Raw genomic sequence first — 24,712 nt, 5'->3', positions numbered from 1 at the left:
AAATTTCGGCCCATACCGACACGGTCACGACAAATGAGAAAATTGCCCCCTGATGCGGTTTTTCTTTGTTAATTTTCTATCCAGCACTTCTTCAACCTGACATAATTAATACGAAAATTAATTATTCGGAGGCCTAAACGAAGGAGTATGGCTAAAATCCCGTGATCCCGGATCTGTGCCCCGAGTCCAATTTTGCGGGCCGTTTCCAATCAACCTACCAAGTTTCGACCCATTACGATACCATTGCGACAACTGACAAAATTGTCCCCGGTGCGATTTTTCTTTGTTAATTTTCTGTCCAGCACTTCTTCAAATTGACATAATTAATAAGGAAATTAATTATTCCGAGGCCCAAATGAAATAATTTGACTAAAATCTCATGATCCCGAGTCTGAGCCCCGAGTCATAATTCAAGGGCCGTTTCCAATCAACCTGCCAAATCTCGACCCATTCCGACACCGTCAGGACAAATGACAAAATTGCCCCTAGTTCGATTTTGCATTGTTAATTTTCTGTCCATCACTTCTTCAACCTGACATAATTACTAAGGAAATTAATTATTCGGAGGTCCAAACATTAGATTTTGGCTAAAATCCTATCATCCCGGGTCTGTGCCCTGAGTCCAATTTCAAGGGCCGTTTCCAATCAATCTGCGAAATTTCAGCCCATTTCGACACCATCGCGACAAATGACAAAATTGCCCCAGGTGCGATTTTTCTTTGTTAATTTTCTATCCAGTACTTCTTCAACCTGACATAATTAATACAGAAATTAATTATTCGGAGGCCCAAACGAAAGAGTTTGGCAAAAATCCCTTAATCCCTTGTCTGTTCCCCGAGTCCAATTTCGCGGGCCCTTTCCAATCAACCTGCCAAATTTCAGCCCATTCCGACACCATCGCAACAAATAACAAAATTGCCCCGACGTGATTTTTCTTTGTTAATTTTTTGCCCAACACCTCTTCAAACGGACATAATTAATTAGGAAATATATTATTCGGAGACCGAAACGAAGGAATTTTGCTAAAATCCCGTTATCCCGGGTCTGTGCCCCGAGTCCAATTTCGCGGACCGTTTCTAATCAACCTTCCAAATATCGGCCCATTCCAATACCGCCACGACAAATAACAAAATTGCCCCTGATGCGATTTTTCTTTGTTAATTTTCTGTCCAGCACTTCTTCAAACTGAAATAATTAATAAGGAAATTAATTATTCCAAGGCCCAAACGAAGGAATTTGACTAAAATCTTGTGATCCCGAGAATGAGCCCCGAGTCATATTTCACGGGCCGTTTCCAATCAACCTGCCAAATCTCGGCCCATTCCGACACCGTCAGGACAAATGACAAAATTGCCCCTGGTTCGATTTTGCATTGTTAATTTTCTGTCCAACACTTCTTCAACCTGACATAATTAATAAGGAAATTAATTATTCGGAGGTCGAAACATTAGATTTTGGCTAAAATCCCATCATCCCGGGTCTGTGCCCCGAGTCCAATTTCAAGGGCCGTTTCCAATCAATCTGTGAAATTTCGGCCCATTTCGACACCATCGTGACAAATGACAAAATTGCCCCAGGTGCGATTTTTCTTTGTTAATTTTCTGTACAGTACTTCTTCAACCTGACATAATTAATACATAAATTAATTATTCGGAGGCCCAAACGAAGGAGTTTGGCAAAAATCCCTTAATCCCTTGTCTGTTCCCAGAGTCCAATTTCACGGGCCCTTTCCAATCAACCTGCCAAATTTCAGCCCATTCCGACACCATCGCGACAAATAACAAAATTGCCCCGACGTGATTTTTCATTGTTAATTTTTTGCCCAACACCTCTTCAAACGGACATAATTAATTAGGAAATATATTATTCGGAGACGAAACGAAGGAATTTTGCTAAAATCCCGTGATCTCGGGTCTGTGCCCCGAGTCCAATTTTGCGGACCGTTTCTAATCAACCTTCCAAATATCGGTCCATTCCAATACCGCCACGACAAATAACAAAATTGCCCCTGATGCGGTTTTTCTTTGTTAATATTCTGTCCAGCACTTCTTCAACCTGACATAATTAATACGAAAATTAATTATTTGGAGGCCTAAACGAAGGAGTATGGCTAAAATCCCGTGATCTCGGATCTGTGCCCTGAGTCCAATTTCGCGGGCCGTTTCCAATCAACGTCCCAAGTTTTAGCCCGTTACGACACCATTGCGACAACTGAAAAAATAGCCGCTGTTGCGATTTTTCTTTGTTAATTTTCTATCCAGCACTTCTTCAAACAGACATAATTAACAAGGAAATTAATTATTCCGAGGCCCAAACAAAGGAATTTGACTAAAATCTCGTGATCTAGAGTCTGAGCCCCGAGTCCGATTTCGAGAGCCATTTCCAATCAACCTGCCAAATTTCGGCCCATTCCGACACATCGTGACAAATAAGAAAATTGCCCCTGGTGCGGTTTTTATTTGTTAATTTTCTGTCCAGCACTTCTTCAACCTGACATAATTAATAAGAAAATTAATTATTCGGAGTCCTAAACGAAGGAATTTAGCTGAAATCTCGTGATCCCGGGTCTGTGCCCGAGTCCAATTTCGCAGGCCATTTCTAATCAACCTTCCAAATTTCGGCCCATTCCAACACCATCTCGACAAATGACAAAATTGCCCCTGATGCGATTTTTCTTTGTTAATTTTCTGTCCAGCACTTCTTCAACCTGACATAATTAATACGGAAATTAATTATTCGGAGGCCTAAACGAAGGAGTATGGCTAAAATCCAGTGATCCCGGATCTGTGCCCCGAGTCCAATTTCATGGGCCGTTTCCAATCTACTTGCCAGGTTTCAGCCCATTATGACACCATTGCGACAACTGACAAAATTGCCCCTGGTGCGATTTCTCTTTGTTAATTTTCTGTCCAGCACTTCTTCAAACTGACATAATTAATAAAGAAATTAATTATTCCACGGCCTAAACATAGGAATTTGACTAAAATCTCGTGATCCCGAGTCTGAGCCACGAGTCATATTACGCGGGCCGATTCCAATCAACCTGCCAAATCTCGGCCCATTCCGACATCGTCGCGACAAATGATAAAATTGTCCCTGGTTCGATTGTGCATTATTAATTTTCTGTCCAACACTTTTTCAACCTGACATAATTAATAAGGAAATTAATTATTCGGAGGCCCAAACGAAAGATTTTGGCTAAAATCCCATCATCCCGGGTCTGTGCCCCGAGTCCAATTTCAAGGGCCGTTTCCAATCGATCTGCGAAATTTCGGCCCATTTCGACACCATCACAAAATTGCCACGGTTTTTCTTTGTTCATTTTCTGTCCAGTACTTCTTCAACCTGACATAATTAATACGAAGATTCATTATTCGGAGGCTCAAACAAAGGATTCTGGCTAAAATCCCGTGATCCCGTGTCTGTTCCTCGAGGCCAATTTTGCGGGCCCTTTCCAATCAACCTGCCAAATTTTAGCCCATTTCGACACCATCGCGACAAATAACAAAATTGCCTCGGCGCGATTTTACTTTGTTAATTTTCTGCCCAGCACCTCTTCAGACGGACATAATTAATGAGGAAATAAATTATTCAGAGACCCAAACGAAGGAATTTTGCTAAAATCCCGTGATCCGAGTCTATGCCCCGATTCCAATTTTGCGGGCCGTTTCTAATCATCCTTCCAAATATCGGCCCATTCCAACACCGTCACGACAAATGACAAAATTGCCCCTGATGCGATTTTTCTTTGTTAATTTTCTGTCAGCACTTCTTCAGCCTGACATAATTAATACGGAAATTAATTATTCGGAGGCCTAACAGAAGGAGTATGGCTAAAATCCCGTGATCCCGGATCTGTGCCCCGAGTCCAATTTCACGGGTCGTTTCCAATCAACCTTCCAAGTTTTGGCCCATTACGACACCATTACGACAACTGAAAAAATTGCCCCTGGTGCAATTTTTCTTTATTAATTTTCTGTCCAGCACTTCTTCAAACTGACATAATTAATAAGGAAATTAATTATTCCGAGGCCCAAATGAAGGAATTTGACTAAAATCTCGTGATCCCGAGTCTGGGCACCGAGTCCAATTTCGCGGGCCGTTTCCAATCAACCTGTCAAATTTCGACCCATTCTGACACATCGTGACAAATGAGAAAATTGCCCCTGGTGCCGTTTTTCTTTGTTAATTTTCTATCCAGCACTTCTTCAACCTGACATAATTAATAAGGAAATTAATTATTCAGAGTCCCAATCGAAGGAATTTGGTTAAAATCCCGTGATCCCGTGTCTGTGCCCCGAGTCCAATTTCGCGGGCTGTTTCTATTCAACCTTCCAAATTTCGGCCCATTCCAACACCGTCACGACAAATGATAAAATTGCCCCTGATGCGGTTTTTCTTTGTTAATTTTCTGTCCAGCACTTCTTAAACCTGACATAATTAATACGGAAATTAATTATTTCGAAGGCCCAAACGAAGGAATTTGGCTGAAATCCCGTGATCCCGGGTCTGTGCTCGGAGTCCAATTTTGCGGGCCGTTTCCAATCAACCTACCAAATTTCAGCCCATTCCGACACCATTGCGCCAAATGACAAAATTGCCCCCAGTGCGATTTTTCTTTGTTAATTTTCTGTCCAGCAGTTTTTCAACGTGACATAATTAATACGAAAATTAATTATTCGGAGGCCCAAACGAAGGAATTTGGCTAAAATCCTGTGATCCCGAGTCTGTGCCCCGATTCCAATTTCGTGTGCTGTTTCCAATCAACCAGCCCAATTTCGGCCCATTCCGACATCATCGTGACAGATGACAAAATTGCCCCTCGTGAGACTTTGCTTTGTTAATTTTTTGTCCAACACTTCTTCAACCTGACATAATTGATAAGGAAATTAATTATTCGGAGGCCCAAACGAAGGAATTTGGATTAAATCCTTTGATCCAGGGTCTGTGCCCCGAGTCCAATTTCACTGGCCGTTTCAAATCAACCTTCTAAATTTCGGCCCATTCCAACACCATCGCAACAAATGACAAAATTGCCCCTGGTACGATTTTTCTTTGTTGGTTTTCTGTCCAGCACTTCTTCGACCTGATATAATTAATAAGGAAATTAATTAATTGAAGGCCCAAACGAAGGAATTTGGGTAAAATCCCGAGATCCCGGGTCTGTGCCCTAGGTCCAATTTCGCGGGCCGTTTCTAATAAACTTTCCAAATTTTGGTCCATTCCGACACCGCCACGACAAATGACAAATTGCCCCTGGTGCGGGTTTTCTTTGTTAATTTTCTGTCCAACACTTTTTCAACTTGACATAATTAACACGGAAATTAATTATTCGAAGGCCCAAATTAAGGAATTTGGCTGAAATCCCGTGATCCCGGGTCTGTGACCCGAGTCCAATTTCGCGGGCCGTTTCCAATCAACCTGTCAAATTTCGGCCCATTCCGACACCATCGCGACAAATGACAGAATTGCCCCTGGTGCGGTTTTTCTTTGTTAATTTTCTGTCCAGCACTTCTTCAACCTGATATAATTAATAAGGAAATTAATTACTCGGATGCCCAAGCGAAGGAATTTGGGTAAAATCTCGTGATTCTGAGTCTGTGCCGTTAGTCTAATTTAGCAGGCCGTTTCTAGTCAACCTTCCAAATTTTGGCGCATTCTGACACCTTTTCGACAAATAACAGAATTGCCCCTGGTGCGGTTTTTCTTTGTTAATTTTCTGTCCAACACTTCTTCAACCTGACATAATTAATACGGAAATTAATTATTCGGAGGCCCAAACGAAGTAGATTGGCTAAAATCCCATGATCCCGGGTCTGTCCTCCGACTCGGATTAGGCGGGCCGTTTCCAATCAACCTGCCAAATTTCGGCCCATTTCGACACCATCGCCACAAATGACAAACTTACATTGGTGCGGTTTTTCTTTGTTAATTTTTTGTCCAACACTTTTTCAACCTCACATAACTAATACGGAAATTAATTATTCGGAGGCCCAAACGAAGGAGTTTGGCTAAAATCTCGTGATCCCAGGTCTATACTCAGAGTCCAATTTCGCGGGCCGTTTCCAATCAACTAGCCAAATTTCGGCCCATTCCGACACCGTCGCAACAAATGACAAAATTGCCCTTGGTGCGATTTTTCTTTGTTAATTTTCTGTCCAGCACTTTTTCAACTTGACATAATTAATACGGAAATTAATTATTCAGAGGCCCAAATGATGGAATTTTGCTAAAATCCCGTGATCTCGGGTCTGTGCCCCGAGTCCAATTTTGCAGGCCATTTCCAATCAACCTGCCAAATTTCGGCCCATTCCGACACCATCGCGACAAATGACAAAATTGCCCCTGGTGCATTTTTTTGTTAATTTTCTGGCCAGCACTTCTTCAACCTGACATAATTAATACAAAAATTAATTCTTCGGAGTCCTAAACGAACGAATTTGGCTAAAATTCCGTGATCTCGGGTCTGTGCCCCAAGTCCAATTTCAAGGGCCATTTCCAATCAACCGGCCAAATTCCGACACTGTCACGACAAATGACAAAATTGCCCCTAGTCCGATTTTTCTTTATTAATTTTTTGTCCAGCACTTCTTGAACCTGACATAATTAATAAGGAAATTAATTATTCGGAGGCCCAAACGAAGGAATTTGGCTGAAATCTTGTGATCTTGGGTCTGTGCTCCGAGTCCAATTTCGTGGGCCGTTTCCAATCAACCTGCCAAATTTCGGCCCATTCCGACACCGTCGCGCCAAATGACAAAATTGCCCCTGGTGCAATTTTCTTTGTTAATTTTTTGTCCAGCACTTCTTCAACCTAACATAATTGATGAGGAAATTAATTATTCGGAAGCCCAAATGAAGGAATTTTTCAAAAATCCTGTGATTCCGAATCTGTACCCCGTGTCCAATTTCACGGGCCATTTCCAATCAACTTGCCAAATTTTGGCCCATTTCGACACCGTCGCGACAAATGACAAAATTGCCCCTGGTGCGGTTTTGCATTGTTAATTTTCTGTCCAACACTTCTTCAACCTGACATAATTAATAATGAAATTAATTATTCGCAGGCCCAAACGAAGGAATTTAGCAATTATCCCGTGATCTTGGGTCTGTGCCCCGAGTCCAATTTTGTGGGCCGTTTCCAATCAACCTGCCAAATTTCGGCCCATTTTGACACCTTCGTGACAAATGACAAAATGCCCCTAGTGCGGCTTTTCTTTGTCAATTTTCTGTTCAGCACTTCTTCAGCCTAACATAATTAATACGGAAAGTAAGTATTCTGAGGCCCAAACGAAGGAGTTTTGCTAAAATCCAGTGATCCCGGGTCAATGACCCGAGTCCAATTTCTCGGGCCATTTCCAATCAACCTGCCAAATTTCGGCCCACCCCGACACCGTCACGAAAAATAACAAAATAGCCCCTGGTGCAATTTTGTTTAGTTAATTTTCTGTCCAGCATTTCTTCAACCTGACATAATTAATAAGGAAATTAATTATTCAGAGGCCCAAACGAAGGAATTTGGCTAAAATCTCGTGATCCCGAGTCTGTGCCCCGAGTCCAATTTCGCGGGCTGTTTCCAATCAACTTTCAAAATATCGGCACATTCCGACACCATCGCGACAAATGAGAAAATTGCCCTTGGTGCGGTTTTTCTTTCTTAATTTTCTGTCCGGCACTTCTTCAACCTGACATAATTAATAAGGAAATTAATTATTCAGAGGCCCAAACGAAGGAATTTGGCTAAAATCCCACGACCCCGGGTTTGTGCCTCGAGCCCATTTTCGTGGGCCATTTTTAATCAACCTGCCAAATTTCGGCCCATTCTGACACCATTGCGACAAATGACAAAATTGCCCCTTACGCGGTTTTTCTTTGTTAATTTTCTGTCCAACACTTCTTCAACCTGACATAATTAATAAGGAAATTAATTATTCGAAGGCCCAAACGATGGAATTTGGCTAAAATCCCGTGATCCCGGGTCTGTGGCCCGAGTCCAATTTCGTAGGCCGTTTCCAATTAACCTACCAAATTTCAGCCCATTTTGATACCATCACGACAAGTGACAAAACTGCCCCTGGTCCGATTTTTCTTTGTTAATTTTTTTGTCCAGCACTTCTTTAACATAACATAATTAATACAAAAATTAATTATTCGAAGGCCCAAACGTAGGAGTTTTGATAAAATCCCGTGGCCCCGAGTTTGTACTCCGAGTCCAATTTTGTGAGCTGTTTCCAACCGACCTGTCAAATTTCGGCCCATTCCGACACTGTCGCGACAAATTACAAAATTACACCTGGTACGATTTTACTTTATTATTTTTCTGTCCAACACTTCTTCAATCTGACAAAATTAATAAGGAAATTAATTATTCGGAGACCGAAGTGAAGGAATTTGGCTAAAATCTCGTGATCCCGGGTCTGCGCCCCGAGTTCAATTTGGTAAGCCATTTCCAATCAACCAGCCAAATTTCGGCCGATTTCAACACCGTCGCACCAAATGACAAAATTGCTCCTGGTGCGGTTTTTCTTTGTTAATTTTCTTTCCAACACTTCTTAACCTTGACATAATAAGGAAATTAATTATTCAGTGGCCCAAACGAATGAATTTGGCTAAAATCCCGTGATCCCGGCTCTATGCCCCGAGCCAATTTCACAAGCCGTTTCCAATCAACCTGCCAAATTTCAGACCATTTCGACACCGTCGCGAAAAATGACATATCGCCCCTGGTGCGGTTTTTCTTTTTTAATTTTCTTTCCAGCACTTCTTCAACCTGACATAATTAATAGGGAAATTAATTATTCAGAGGCCTAAATGAAGGAATTTGGCTAAAATCCCGTGATCCCGGGTCTTTGCCCCAAGTCCAATTTCTCGGGTCGTTTCCAATCAATCGGCCAAATTTCAGTACATTCCGACACCATCGCGACAAATGACAAAATTGCCCCTGGTGCGGTTTTTCTTTGTTAATTTTCTATTTAGCACTTCTTCAACTTGGCATAATTAATAGGGAAATTAATTATTCGGAGGCTCAAACGAGGGAATTTGGCTAAAATCTCGTGATCCCGAGTCTGTGCCCCGATTCCAATTTCACAGGCCGATTCCAATCGACCTGCCAAATTTCGACCCATTCCGACACCGTCGCGACAAATGACAAAATTGCCCCTGGTGAGACTTTGCTTTGTTAATTTTTTGTTCAACACTTCTTCAACCTGACATAATTAATAAGGAAATTAATTATTCGGAGGCCCAAACGAAGGAATTTGGATAAAATCCTGTGATCCGGGATCTGTGCCCCAAGTCCAATTTCACTGGCCGTTTCAAATCAACCTTCTAAATTTCGGCCCATTCCAACACCATTGCGACAAATGACAAAATTGCCCCTGGTGCGGTTTTTCTTTGTTAATTTTCTGTCCAGCACTTCTCCAACCTCACATAATTAATAAGGAAATTAATTATTCTGAGGCCCAAACGAAGAAATTTAGCTAAAATCCTGCGATCCTGGGTCTGTGCCCCGAGTCCAATTTCGCGGGCCGTTTCCAATCAACCTGCAAAATTTCAGCCCATTCCGACACCATCACGACAAATGACAAAACTGCCCCTGGTCCAGTTTTTCTTTGTTAATTTTTTGTCCAGCACTTCTTCAACCTGACATAATTAATACGGAAAGTAATTATTTGGAGGCCCAAACGAAGGAGTTTGGATAAAATCTCGTGATCCTGGGTCTGTACTCCGAGTCCAATTTCGCGGGCCGTTTTCAATCAACCTGCCAAATTTCGGCCCATTCCGACACCATCATGAAAAATGACAAAATTACCCCTGGTGCGGTTTTGCTTTCTTAATTTTCAGTCCACCACTTCTTCAACCTAACATAATTAATAAGGAAATTAATTATTCGGAGGCCCAAACAAAGGAATTTGGCTAAAATCCCGTGATCCCGGGTGTGTATCCCGAGTCCAATTTCATGGGCCGTTTCCAATCAACCAGCCAAATTTCGGCCGATTTCGACACCATCGCAACAATTGACAAAATTGCCCCCGGTGCGATTTTTCTTTGTTAATTTTCTGTCCAACACTTCTTCAAACTAACATAATTAACACGGAAATTAATTATTCAAAGGTCCAAACGAAGGAGTTTGGCTAAAATCCCTTGATCCCGGGTCTGTACTCTGAGTCCAATTTCGCGGGCCACTTCCAATCAACCTGCTGAATTTCTACCCATTCCGACACCGTCGCGAAAAATGAAAAAATTACCCCTGGTGCGATTTTTCTTTGTTAATTTTCTATCCCACACTTCTTCAACCTGACATAATTAATAAGGAAATTAATTATTCGGAGGCCCAAACGAAAGAATTTGACAAAAATCATGTGATCCCGGGTCTGTGCCCCGAGTCCAATTTCGCGAGCCGTTTCCAACAACCTGCCAAATTTCGGCCGATTTCAACACCGTTGCAACAAATGACAAAATTGCTCCTGGTACGATTTTTCTTTGTTAATTTTCTTTCCAACACTTCTTGAACCTGAGATTATAAGGAAATTAATTATTCGGAGGCCCAAACGAAAGAATTTAGCTAAAATCCCGTGATCCCGGCTCTGTGCCTGAGTCCAATTTCGTAGGCCGTTTCCAATCAACCTGTTAAATTTCGGCCCATTTCGACACCGTCATGAAAAATGACAAAATTGCCCCGGGTGCGGTTTTTCTTTGTTATTTTTCTGTCCAACACTTCTTCAACCTGACGTAATTAATAGGAAAATTAATTATTCAGAGGCATAAACGAAGGAATTTGGCTAAAATCCCGTGATCTCGGGTCTTTGCCCCGTGTCCAATTTCTCGGGCCGTTTCAAATCGACCAGCCAAATTTCAGCACATTCCGACACCATCACGACAAATGACAAAATTGCCCTTGGTGCAGTTTTTTTTTGTTAATTTTCTGTCCAGCACTTCTTCAACCTGACATAATTAATAAGGAAATTAATTATTTGGAGGCCCAAACGATGGAATTTGGCTAAAATCCCATGATCCTGGATCTGTGCCCCGAGTCCAATTTCGCAGGCCGTTTCCAATCAACCTGCCAAAGTTCGGCCCATTCCGACACCGTCGTGACAAATGACAAAATTGCCCCCGGTGCGGTTTTTCTTTGTTAATTTTCTGTCCAACACTTCTTCAAACTGACATAATTAATACGGAAATTAATTATTCGGAGGCCCAAACGAAGAAGTTCTCTAAAATCCCGTGATCTTGGGTCTGTACTCTGAGTCCAATTTCGCTGGCCGTTTCCAATCAACCTGCCGAATTTCTACCCATTCCGACACCGTCGCGAAAAATGAAAAAATTAGCCCTGGTGCGGTTTTGCTTTGTTAATTTTCTGTCCCACACTTCTTCAACTTGACATAATTAATAAGGAAATTAATTATTCGGAGGCCCGAATGAAAGAATTTGACTAAAATCCCGTGATCCCGGGTCTGTGTGATGAGTACAAATTATGCACTTTTTTAGACCATTTTATTAAGCTTTTATGTCATCAAATTATTAATTTCTATTTAACTTAAGTTAATTTTAGTTTGTTTTTAGTGATGGACTCATTTGGAGCAAATGGAAAAGGATGAAGAACAAATTGGCTAGTGGATGCAATATTGAAGACCAAATTCAACACTTGAAAAATTGAAGAGGACGTTGATTGCACGATGGAGGAACTCAAGGACTACATTGCATTAACTTAGAAGTGGAATGACTTGAAGAATAATTATGAGGCAATTGGAGTCTTTTTAGAGTTTTCTTTAGTCAACAAAGGCAGAGGCTAAGTTATTTTATATAGAAAAACACTTACAAGCCAAGAAATTGGAGAGAGAATCCTTCTCTTGGTCAACTAGGGTGGCCCTAGGTTTTTTTATATATAATATATATATACATACCAACCAACAGAAAACGTTGGGAGAGAGTTTTTTGGGGAAAATAAATTTCTGCGTCAGAATTGAGAGGGACAGCCGGCTGGGAGAAAATTGGACTGCAGCTTTAGGGAGTAAATTATTGCGGCTCTAATAATAGCACAGGAAACGGAGAAGAGGAAATTGTAGGCTGCCTTTCGCTGAATTAAATAGCTATACGCATAAAACATCAGTTTTGGGGAGTTCTTGGGATTCAAATTTTGACTGCCATAATTCATATACATACATATATTCCACACGGCAGCTTTGGGAAGTTGGTTGCTGGAATTACAAAAGAGAGGGACGCAGTAGGGCTGGACATGGTCCGGTTCGGTTCGGTTCTAACGAGAACCGAACCGACCCGAAATTTTCGGGTATTTAGTAAGTGGAACCGTCGGGTCCAAATTTAATTATGGAACCGTTCGGGTTCGGTTCTATTCGGTTCAGTTCGGTCCGGTTCGGTTCTATTCGGTTCCGTATTATAATTAAATTTTTTAATATATACAAAGTTACGTTAAATTAATTAATGATATATTTAATATTAGCTCTTACAAAATAACGTAGTTCAATCTTATGTGTTTCACGTCTCTCTTTGCTGAATTCTTCATAATTTTGATTATTAAAATCACAGAAAGAGAAAGATAACGAGCTCAAATAATTAAGAAAGATGTTGTAGAGTTTTAATTCAATTTTCTCCGGTAGAAACGACACTACAGTAGAATAACAGATTTGGATAAAATTGAGGTCAATTTGATTAAGTTGATTTTGAAATGAATATTAGAAATAGGAAAATCATATTTTGTGGTTTGAACTAAATTTACTAGTTAACAAATTTATTTAGAAAAAATAAAATAATTTACTTATTTAAAATAAATTAATTAAAAAAATTACAAAGATTCGATTCTTATTCGGTTCTTCGGGTCTTGGCCTAGAACCGAGAACCGAACCATACCCGTCGGTTCCTGATTCAAATACCCGTTCGGGTATTTAACTTGAGAAGAACCGTCGGGTTCGGTTTGGTCGGTTCGGTTCGGGAGTTTTGTCCAGCCCTAGGACGCAGGAGACAAAAATAAAAGAAAAGACAACAGAAGACGGAGATTCACGTGCCAAAACTTTAATCACGTTCCGTCAATAAATCGGGTGATGTCTTCCATGAATTTATCTTGCTTTTCTTTCATTAATATGTTTAGCTAAATTTATTTTAGGGCGAATAATGTAACTGATTTGGGACCTTTATTTCTTCTATTTGAGATTCTTGTTCTTTTATATCTTATGTGTGAATTTTAATTATATTTCTAATGCTTTGAATTATTTGGCAAATTATTCAATAATTTTGTGAACAATAATTACATAGAGATGCGGATTCTTGTTTAGACCACATATTAAAATTCGGTAAATTAATATAACGTGTAGAGATACCTATATTAATTGCTGCGGTCATCTAGGAATTTTTAGAACTGTTATTTTGTTTAATTAAATTTAATTCGCATAGAGATAAGGAATTGAACTAATTAAATAGGCTCAACGAGAACTCGAGAGGGGTAAGTTGAATATAATAGAAGAATTCGACCGAACATTACTTTAGTTTATGAATCTCGATATTAGAAATAAATGTGATCAATAGGTGAAATTGTTCCGCCCTAATTCCCATTTATTAATTGAATTCTCACTAATTTTCTGTTGCACTCACAAAATTTCTAGTATTTAGATTTAAAAATCACATTCAATTTCTATTTATTTATTTATTTTCATTAAATAGAAGTTAGGAATAATAAATTAAGTACTAAAATATAGTCCTCGTGGGAACGATAATCCGGACTCAAAAGGTCCACTTTACTACTTGTTACGATCCGTCCACTTGCGGGATAAAATTGACAACAAGTTTTTGGCGCCGTTGCCGGGGACTATTACTTTTAGTCTTAATCTATTTTTTCTATTTTAAATTTTAAATTTTTATACTTATTTATTTTCTTTTATTTACAAAAAAGAAAAAGAAAAGAGTGTTCGTTGTATGCTCCGTGCCCAAGACAAAGATCTTGAACCGTTTGATTCGAAAATAGAACGTACCTTCAGACGAAGACGCAGGGAACACAAACAAAAACATCAGCATTAAATGGCTGACAATTTAAATAACCCTATCCCTATACAGCCAATTGGACAAATGGCCACGAGAAATCAACAGTAAGAGCAAAGAGAAGTAAATGAAGGGGACTTGCCAGTGTCTATGTTTTTTACGCCTATAGCAGCACTCGCGCGGTCCAGCATAGTATATCCAGAATTTGGGGTAAACAACTTTCAAATACGAGCTGATTGGATTAATTTGATGAGCAACACTCTGCAATTCTACGGGTTACCTCATGAGAATCCAAACATGCATATCTCAAGGTTTCTCCGAAATTGCCAGAATTGTCATGCTCCCGGGGTTAATGAGGATGCCATCAAGCTGCGATTATTCCCATATACACTAAGAGATGCAGCATTGGAATGGCTAGATGCTGAACCGGATAGAAGCATTACCACATGGGAGGAATTGACTAGGAAATTCTGCAATAAGTTCTTTCCACCAGCTAAGGTAGCGAAAATCAGACTGGAAATTCAAACTTTTCAACAGAGAGATGGGGAGAGCTATCAAGAAGCATGGAATATGTTTAAGGAGTTGATGAGGAAGTGTCCAAATCATGGGATCACTATTTGAAATCAAGTGCAGTATTTCTACATGGGACTTTCATCATTATCCAAATCTCAAGTAGATTCCTCTGCAGGCAGATCGATCATAGGGAAATCAGTCCAACAATGTATGGATCTCTTTGAGTTGATTGCTACAACTCATTCCATGATTTCATCAGAAAGAGTGGTGCCTCCAAAAGCAATGGGAATAGACAAAGTAGACAGCTCAGCGTCGACCAACGCCCAAATAGCAGCATTGATAAAACAAGTGGAGTTATTGGTGAAGTCACAAACAAAAGGAGCACATGCAGTGATAGCCGGTCCATCGTGTGAAAACTGCGGAGCTAATCATCTAATAGAAAATTGCACATCTTTAGGCTTTCTAGAGGAACAAATCAACTTCATTCAAAATGGCTCTCGAAATTTTAATCTCTTTTCACCGACATTTAACCCAGGATGAAGACAACACCCAAACTTCAGATGGTCGAATAATCAGCAAGGGAGCAGTTCAAACAATAACCAGCCAGAGAAAAGACCAAATTTGGGGAAGATGTTCAACCAGTACATGCAGAAGACAGACAAGGTGTTCCAATAGATTGACACTAACTTTTAGAATCAGCAAGCATCTATTAAGAAGTTGGAAACTCAAATTGGTCAAATAGCTCAACAGCTTGCAGAACGCCCACAAAGGACGTTGCCAGGCAACACAATGGTCAATCCAAAGGAGCAAGTGCAAGCTATTACAACTAGAAGTAGAGTGCAACTTCCAGAGATACATGTGAAGAGAACAAATACAAAAGACAAAGAAATAATGGATGAAGAGGCTGGGACAAAAGTAGAGTCTGAACAACCAACTAACGAGGAGGATAAAAGGAAAGAAACATCCACAGTGAGAGCACCCACCCCCGTGAAAGCTTATGTGCCACCAATTCCCTTCCCTCAAAGGTTACAGAGAAAGAAGTTGGACAAATAGTTTGCAAAGTTTGTGGAGATTTTCAAGAAACTGCACATCAATATTCCGTTCGCAGATGCAATAGCCCAAATGCCCAGTTATGCAAAATTCTTGAAGGAGATTCTGTCTAACAAAAGGAAGATGAAAGAACATGAGACTGTCTGTCTAAACGAGGAGTGCAGTGCAATTCTATTGAAAAAGCTACCTCCTAAACTAAATGACCCAGGGAGTTTTACGATACCTTGCACTATTGGTTCTAACTATTTTGAGCATTCGTTATGTGATTTAGGTGCCAGTGTTAATTTGATGCCCCTCTCTGTTTACAAGTCTCTTGGATTAGGAGAAGCAAAACCTACAACCATCTCTTTGCAATTGGCCGACAGATCGATCAAACGACCGAAGGGGATTATTGAAGATGTGCTAGTCAAAGTTGATAAATTTATTTTTCCGGCTGATTTCATCATTTTGGACATGGATGAAGATTCAAACATCCCTCTAATCTTAGGAAGACCCTTCTTGGCTACCAAAAGAGTGCTGATTGATGTTTATGATGGATAGATGATTCTTCGGGTGGACAATGAGCAAGTCATATTCAACATGTTTAAGGCGATGAAACATCCACTGACTTCAGACACCTGCTGCCAAGTAGACGTTCTTGGAAAGTTGGTGGTAGATACATTTGAGACAGAGCATCAAAAAATTCTTTGTGAAGAAAAATTACACAATCTGGAGCAGCAAGTGCAGAAAAAACTGAATGTATTGTCAATTTAGCGAAGCAACCAATAGGAAGAAGACATTGGCAGTATGAATGTCTTGGTGACAATCCTTCACCCCAAGTACCTTCAGTAGAAAAGGTACCCACTCTTGAACTAAAGCCCTTGCCTTCACATCTCCGTTATGCATATTTAGGAGAATCTACAACACTTCCAGTAATCATTACAAATGATATGACAATGGAAGAGGAGAATAAATTGTTGGAGGTACTCAAGCAGCACAAAACGGCAATTGGATGGACAATAGCTGACATTAGAGGAATAAGTCCAACACTTTGTATGCATAAGATTTTAATGGATGATGGATCAAAGCCATCAGTGGAAGCACAACGTAGATTAAATCCAACCTTGAAAGAAGTAGTGCGAAAAGAAGTGTTGAAATTGTTGGATACAGTTATTATCTATCCAATCTCTGATAGTTCATGGGTGAGCCCAGTTCATGTTGTGCCAAAAAAGGGTGGAATCACAATGGAGAAGATCGAGAACAACGAGCTGATACCAACACTGTTAGTAACAGGGTGGAGAGTATGTATGGATTACAGAAAGCTAAACAACGCAACCAGAAAGGATCATTTTCCATTGCCATTCATTGATCAAATGTTAGAGAGGTTGGCCGGTCATTCTCATTACTGCTTTCTGGATAGATATTCTGGGTGCAATCAAATAGTTATTGCTCCAGAAGACTAGGAGAAAACAACCTTCACATGTCCCTATGGAACTTTTGCGTTTAGAAGGATGCCTTTTGGTTTATGCAGTGCACCCGCAACCTTTCAAAGGTGCATGATGGCCATATTTTCTGATATGGTGGAAAAATACAATGAGGTATTCATGGATGATTTTTTTGTGTTTGGAGATTCATTCGATGATTGCTTGGATCGGTTGACTCTTGTATTGCAAAGATGTGAAGAGAAGAACCTAGTGCTAAATTGGGAAAAATGTCATTTCATGGTAAGAGAGGGGATAGTGCTGGGCCACAGGATTTCCTCAAAGGGAATTGAAGTTGACAAAGCCAAAATACAAGTGATTGAAAAATTACAGCCTCCTAATTCAGTTAAGGGGATCAAGAGCTTCTTAGGACATGTAGGGTTTTACAGAAGGTTCATTAAAGATTTCTCAAAAATTACAAAACCTTTGTGTAATCTATTGGAGAAGGATGTGCCATTTCACTTTTCTGATGAGTGCTTCAATGCCTTTAACACTTTGAAAGAAAAAGTTAACTTCGGCATCTGTAATAGTAGCACCTGATTGGGATCTACCTTTCGAACTTATATGTGATGCTAGTGATTTTGCAGTGGGAGCGATGCTTGGCCAACGTAAAGGCAAAGTGTTACATGTAATCTACTATGCCAGCAAAACCTTGACGAATGCTCAGATCAACTACGCAACAACGGAAAAAGAGATGCTAGAAATGGTCTTTGCCTTTGACAAATTTCGTTCCTATCTGATTGGTTCAAAGGTGATAGTCTACACTGACCATGCAGCATTGAAATATATGTTTGAGAAGAAGGATGCTAAACCCAAGCTGATTCGATGGGTTTTGTTACTGCAAGAGTTTGACATTGAAATTCGCGACAAAAAGGGTACAGAAAATTAGGTAGCAGATCATTTATCAAGGCTAGAGCAACTCTGTGATTCAAATGATGTGGATATTAATGAGGTCTTCCCAGATGAGTAGTTATTGCAGATAGAAAAGGCTGCATGGTATGCAGACATTGTTAATTACTTAGCTAGTGGCTATATGGATCCTGATCTCACCTATCACTAGAAAAAGAAGTTGATTCATGAAGCGAAATTTTATTATTGGGATGATCCAAATTTATATAGAAGAGGGGCAGACCAGATCATTAGGAGATGTGTGCCAGAGGATGAGATGAAACCTATCATTTCACGGGTTCATGCATCGGCTTATGGAGGACACTTTGGCCCCACTAAAATAGCAGCAAAGGTGCTTCAATGTTGTTTCTTTTGGCCTACATTATTCAAGGATTGCCACAGTTTTTGCAGATCATGTGATAAATGTCAAAGAACAGGTAACATATCAGCGCGTCACGAGATGCCATTTAACAACGTTTTGGAGGTGGAAATATTTGATGTCTGGGGGATTGATTTTATGGTACCTTTCCATCATCTTACAACAATCTGTACATCCTAGTGGCAGTGGATTATGTCTCTAAATGGGTAGAAGCCAAAGCATTGCCTACAAATGACGCGAGAGTAGTGGTGGACTTCATAAAGAAAAACATCTTTAACCGCTATGGATCACCTAGGGCCATAATCAGTGATGGTGGAACTCATTTTCGCAATTGATTATTCCAGGCAGTGCTACATAAGTACGGGGTACAACATCGAATTGCCACTCCTTACCACCCTCAGACAAGTGGATAGGTAGAAACCTCGAACAGACAGTTGAAAAGAATTCTGGAGCTCACTGTGAATGCATCTCGCAATGATTGATCAAAGAAATTAGACGATGCTTTATGGGCATATCGTACTGCGTACAAGACACCTATTGGGATGTCCCCATATCGACTAGTCTTTGGAAAAGCATGTCACCTACCAGTGGAGTTTGAACATAGAGCATACTGGGCATTGAAGCAGTTAAACATGGACCTCGAAAAGGCTGGAGAAATAAGAATACTGCAGCTACATGAATTGGAAGAATTCAGAAGAGAAGCATATGAGAATGCAGCCATTTACAAGGAAAGGACGATGCAATGGCATGACAAGAACATCAGGCAAAGAATTTTTTGAGTGGGAGATCAAGTGCTTTTATACAATTCCAGACTTAAACTATTTCCAGGAAAATTGAAATCTAGATGGTCAGGCCCTTTCACGGTCTCTCAAGTGTTTCCCTATGGCACAGTTGAATTACACCATCCAACAAAGGGAAACTTCAAAGTAAATGGCCAACGTATCAAGCACTACGTGGAAGATTTCCCCACCGCTAAAGAGAGCCTTGACCTAGCTGTACCAGAATAATAGCAGCACAAAGTCCAGCTAATGACTTAAAAGAAGCGCTTAATGGGAGGCAACCCAATTTTCAAACTTTTTTATTTTGCTTATTGTATCGCATAGCATACAGTTTTGTTTTGTTTACTGGGTTGCATTAGATTTAGGCACGTTTAAATTTCTAGGAGTCATCACCCATATCTTTTATGCCCTCAGGCCCTTTAATTTATTTTTGGTTATTTTGATTGTTTGAGCTAAGTAAACCCTTGTTCCCTGTATTTCATTAGTCAAATTTTATTTTTTAGGAATATGACATCGTGGAACACTCAAACCAACATAGATCCAAGAGAAAGTATGATGAAAATATTATCCAGCCATTACACATAGTGCCTCACACATTCAACAGAAAAATTTGGGGAGTACCTTCCTTTTTTTCTTCCCTACCCCCTTTATGTGTTTATTTATGCTTTATGAAATTGAGGACAGTGTCAGTTTTAAGTTTGGGGGTGATATGTTTTTGTGTGTTTGTTTGAAAATATATATATATATAGATATTAAATTTAAAAAAAATCTCTTTTGTTCATATGTGTGCTTGTGTGGGTTAGACAATCTGGCAGACAATGATGATTTGATTTGAGATTTAGTGTTCACTTATGAACTGTGGATAGGATGCATGCTACACTAATTGAAGCTCAACCTTGTAAAAATTTGATATTACAAGCGCACTAGAATTGAGTTTGACATTATGATTAAATAAGTTGTTTCCTACTTTTGATAGGTTGATTTAGTTGGACATAGATGCTTTACCTAAACCATAATAAACCACGACAAATGACAAAATCGCCCCTAGTTCGGTTTTTCTTTGTAAATTTTTTGTCCAGCACTTCTTCAACCTGACATAATTAATACGGAAATTAATTATTCGGAGGCCCAAACAAAGGAATTTGGCTAAAATCCCGTGATCCCGGGTTTGTGCTCTGAGTCCAATTTCAAGGGCCATTTCCAATCAACTTGCCAAATTTCGGCCCATTCCGATACCGTCGCGACAAATGACAAAATTGCCCCTGGTGTGATTTTTCTTTGTTAATTTTCTGTCCAGCACTTTTTCAACCTGACATAATTAATACGAAAATTAATTATTCGGAGGCCCAAATGAAGGAGTTTGGCTAAAATCTCGTGATCTCGGGTTTGTGCTCTGAGTCCAATTTCATGGGCCATTTCCAATCAACTGCCAAATTTGGCCCATTCTGACACCGTCGCGACAAATGACAAAATTGCCCATGGTGCGATTTTTTTGTTAATTTTCAGGCCAGCACTTCTTCAACCTGAATAATTAATATAGAAATTAATTATTCGGAGGCCCAAATGAAGGATTTTGGCTAAAATCTCGTGATCCCGAGTCTATGCCCCAAGTCCAGTTTCAAGGGCCATTTCTAATCAACCAGCCAAATTTTGGCCCATTTCGACACCGTCGCGACAAATGACAAAATTGCCCATGGTGCGATTTTTCTCTGTTAATTTTCTGTCCAGCACTTCTTCAACCTAACATAATTAATACGGAAATTAATTAATCGAAGGCCCAAACAAAGGAATTTCGTTAAAATCCCGTGATCCCGGATCTGTGTCCGAAGACCAATTTCGCGGGCCGTTTCCAAGTAACCTGCCAAATTTCGACCCATTTTGACACCATCGCGATAAATGACAAAATTGCCCCAGGTGCGGTTTTTCTTTGTTAATTTTCTGTCCAGCACTTTTTTAACCTGACATAATTAATACGAAAATTAATTATTCGTAGGCCCAAACGAAGGAGTTTGGCTAAAATCCCGTCATCTCGGGTTTGTGCTCTGAGTCCAATTTCGTGGGCTATTTCCAATCAACCTGCCAAATTTGGCCCATTCTGACACCGTCGCGACAAATGACAAAATTGCCCATGGTGCGATTTTTTTGTTAATTTTCAGGCCAGCACTTCTTCAACCTGAATAATTAATATAGAAATTAATTATTCGGAGGCCCAAATGAAGGATTTTGGCTAAAATCTCGTGATCCCGAGTCTATGCCCCAAGTCCAGTTTCAAGGGCCATTTCTAATCAACCAGCCAAATTTTGGCCCATTTCGACACCGTCGCGACAAATGACAAAATTGCCCATGGTGCGATTTTTCTTTGTTAATATTCTGTCTAGCACTTCTTCAACCTAACATAATTAATACGAAAATTAATTAATCGAAGGCCCAAACAAAGGAATTTTACTAAAATCCCATGATCCCGGATCTGTGTCCGGAGACCAATTTCGCGGGCCGTTTCCAAGTAACCTGCCAAATTTCGACCCATTTTGACACCATCGCGATAAATGACAAAATTGCCCCAGGTGCGGTTTTTCTTTGTTAATTTTCCATCCAACACTTCTTCAACCTGACATAATTAATAAGGAAGTTAATTATTTGGAGGCCCAAACAAAGGAATTTGGGTAAAATCCTGTCATCCCGGGTCTGAGCCCCGACTCCAATTTTGCGGGTCTTTTCTAATCAACCTGCCAAATTTCGGCCCATTCCGACACCGTCACGACAAATGACAAAATCGCCCCTGGTTTATCTTTGTTAATTTTCTGTCCAGCACTTCTTCAACCCGACATAATTAATACGGAAATTAATTATTCGGAGGCCTAAACGTAGGAGTTTGGCTAAAATCCCGTGATCCCATGTCTGTGTTCTAGGTCCAATTTCGCGGGCCGTTTCCTATCAGCCGGCCAAATCTCGACCCATTCCGACACCGTCACAACAAATGATAAAATTGCCCCTGGTGCAGTTTTTCTTTGTTAATTTTCTGTCCAGCACTTTTTCAACCCGACAATATTAATATGGAAATTAATTATTCGGAGGCCTAAATGGAGGAGTATGGCTGAAATCCCGTGATCCCGGGTCTGTGCTCCGAGTCCAATTTTGTGGGCCGTTTCCAATCAACCTGCCAAATTTCGGACCATTCCTACACCATCGCAAAAATGACAAAATTGCCCCTGGTGCGATTTTTCTTTATTAATTTTTTGTCCAGCACTTCTTCAACCTGACATAATTGATAAGGAAATTAATTATTCAAAAGCCCAAATGAAGGAGTTTATCTAAAATCCTGTGATCTCAAATCTGTGTCCCATGTCCAATTTCGAGGGCTGTTTCCAATCAGCCTGCCAAATTTCGGCCCATTCCGACGCCGTCACGACAAATGACAAAATTGCCCCTGGTGCGGTCTCTTCTTTTTTTTTTTTTTCTGGCCAGCACTTCTTCAACCTGACATAATTAATACAAAAATTAATTATTTGGAGGCCCAAACGAAGGAGTTTAGCTAAAATCCCGTGATCTCGGGTCTGTGCTTTGAGTCCAATTTCGTGGGCCGTTTCCAATCAACCTGCCAAATTTTGGCCCATTTCGACACCATCGCGACAAATAACAAAATTGCCCCTGGTGCGATTTTTTTTGTTAATTTTGTGCCCAACACTTCTTCAACCTGACATAATTAATACGGAAATTAACTATTCGGAGTCCCGAACAAAGGAATTTGGCTAAAATCCCGTGATCCCGGGTCTGTGCTCTGAGTCCAATTTCAATGGCCATTTCCAATCAACTTGCCAAATTTCGGCCCATTTCGATATCGTCACGACAAATGACAAAATTGCCCCTAGTGCGGTTTTTTTTTTGTTAATTTTCTGTCCAGCACTTTCTCAACTTGACATAATTAATACGGAAATTAATTATTCGGAGGCCCAAACGAAGGAATTTGGCTAAAATCACGTGATCTCGGGTTTATGCCCCTAGTCCAATTTCGCAGGCCGTTTCCAATCAACCTGCCAAATTTTGGTAAATTTCGACACATCGTGAAAAATGAGAAAATTGCCTTTGATGTGATTTTTCTTTGTTAATTTTCTGTCCAGCACTTCTTCAACCTGACATAATTAATAAGGAAATTAATTATTTGGAGGCCCAAACGAAGGAATTTGGGTAAAATCCCGTGATCCCAGGTCTGTTCCCCGAGTCCAATTTCACAGGCCGTTTCTAATCAACTTTCCAAATTTTGGTCCATTTCGACACTGTCACGATAAATGACAAAATTACCCCTGGTGCGATTTTTCTTTGTTAATTTTCCGTCCAGCACTTTTTCAACCTAACATAACTAATACGAAAATTAATTATTCGGAGGCCGAAACGAAGGAGTTTGGCTAAAATCTCGTCATCTCAGGTTTGTGCTCTGAGTCCAATTTCGTGGGCCGTTTCCAATCAACCTGCTAAATTTGGCCCATTCCGACACCATCGCGACAAATGACAAAATTGCCCCAGGCGCGATTTTTTTGTTAATTTTCTGGCCAGCACTTCTTCAACCTGACATAATTAATGCAGAAATTAATTATTCGGAGGCCCAAATGAGGAAATTTGGCTAAAATCCTGTGGTCCCGGGTTCGTGCCCCAAGTCTAGTTTCAAGGGCCATTTCCAATTAACCAGCCAAATTTCAGCCCATTTCGGCACCGTCGCGACAAATGACAAAATTGCCCCTGGTGCGATTTTTCTTTGTTAATTTTCTGTCCAGCACTTCTTCAACCTAACATAATTAGTACGGAAATTAATTAATCGAAGGCCTAAACGAAGGAATTTGGCTAAAATACTGTGACCCCAGATCTGTGTCCGGAGACCAATTTCGCGGGCTGTTTCCAAGTAACCTACCAAATTTCGACCCATTTCGACACCATCGCGACGAATGACAGAATTTCCCCTGGTGCGATTTTTCTTTGTTAATTTTCCGTCGAATACTTCTTCAACCTGACATAATTAATAAGGAAATTAATTATTTGGAGGCCCAAACGAAGGAATTTGGGTAAAATCCCGTCATCCCGGGTCTGAGCCCCGAGTCCAATTTCGCGGGCCTTTTCCAATCAACCTATCAAATTTCGGCCCATTCTGACACCGTCACGACAAATGACAAAATCGCCCCTAGTTTTTCTTTGTTAATTTTCTGTCCAGGACTTCTTTAACCCGACATAATTAATACAGAAATTAATTATTTGGTGGCCTAAACGAAGGAGTTTGGCTAAAATTCGGTGATCCCAGGTCTGTGCTCTAGGTCCAATTTCGCGGGCCGTTTCCAATCAGTCGGCCAAATCTAGACCCATTCCGACACCGTCGCGACAAATGATAAAATTGCCCCTGGTGCAGTTTTTCTTTGTTAATTTTTTGTCTAGTGCTTTTTCAACCTGACAATATTAATATGGAAATTAATTATTCGGAGGCCTAAACGAAGGAGTATGGCTGAAATCCTGTGATCCCGGGTCTGTACTCCGAGTCCAATTTCGTGGGCCGTTTCCAATCAACCTGCCAAATTTCGGACCATTCCGACACCGTCGCGAAAAATGAGAAAATTGCCACTGGTACGATTTTTCTTTATTAATTTTATGTCCAGCACTTCTTCAACCTG

The 24,712-nt window shown here is 40.3% G+C and overlaps 1 protein-coding gene across 1 annotated transcript; it reads left to right on the top strand.

The window, feature by feature from the left end:
- Nucleotides 1-15,627: 15,627 nt before the first annotated feature.
- Nucleotides 15,628-16,997, top strand: LOC111374820. Its single transcript, XM_022997559.1, has 3 exons — nucleotides 15,628-15,954; nucleotides 16,096-16,199; nucleotides 16,250-16,997. The coding sequence occupies exons 1-3, from the start codon at nucleotides 15,628-15,630 to the stop codon at nucleotides 16,995-16,997; spliced, it is 1,179 nt and encodes a 392-aa protein (XP_022853327.1).
- Nucleotides 16,998-24,712: the final 7,715 nt, after the last annotated feature.

This window comes from Olea europaea, unplaced genomic scaffold (assembly GCF_002742605.1).
Source record: "Olea europaea var. sylvestris unplaced genomic scaffold, O_europaea_v1 scaffold130, whole genome shotgun sequence".
NCBI lineage: Eukaryota > Viridiplantae > Streptophyta > Magnoliopsida > Lamiales > Oleaceae > Olea > Olea europaea.
The sequence above is the reverse complement of the archived record's forward strand: the minus strand, read 5'-3'. Positions and strand labels throughout refer to the sequence as shown.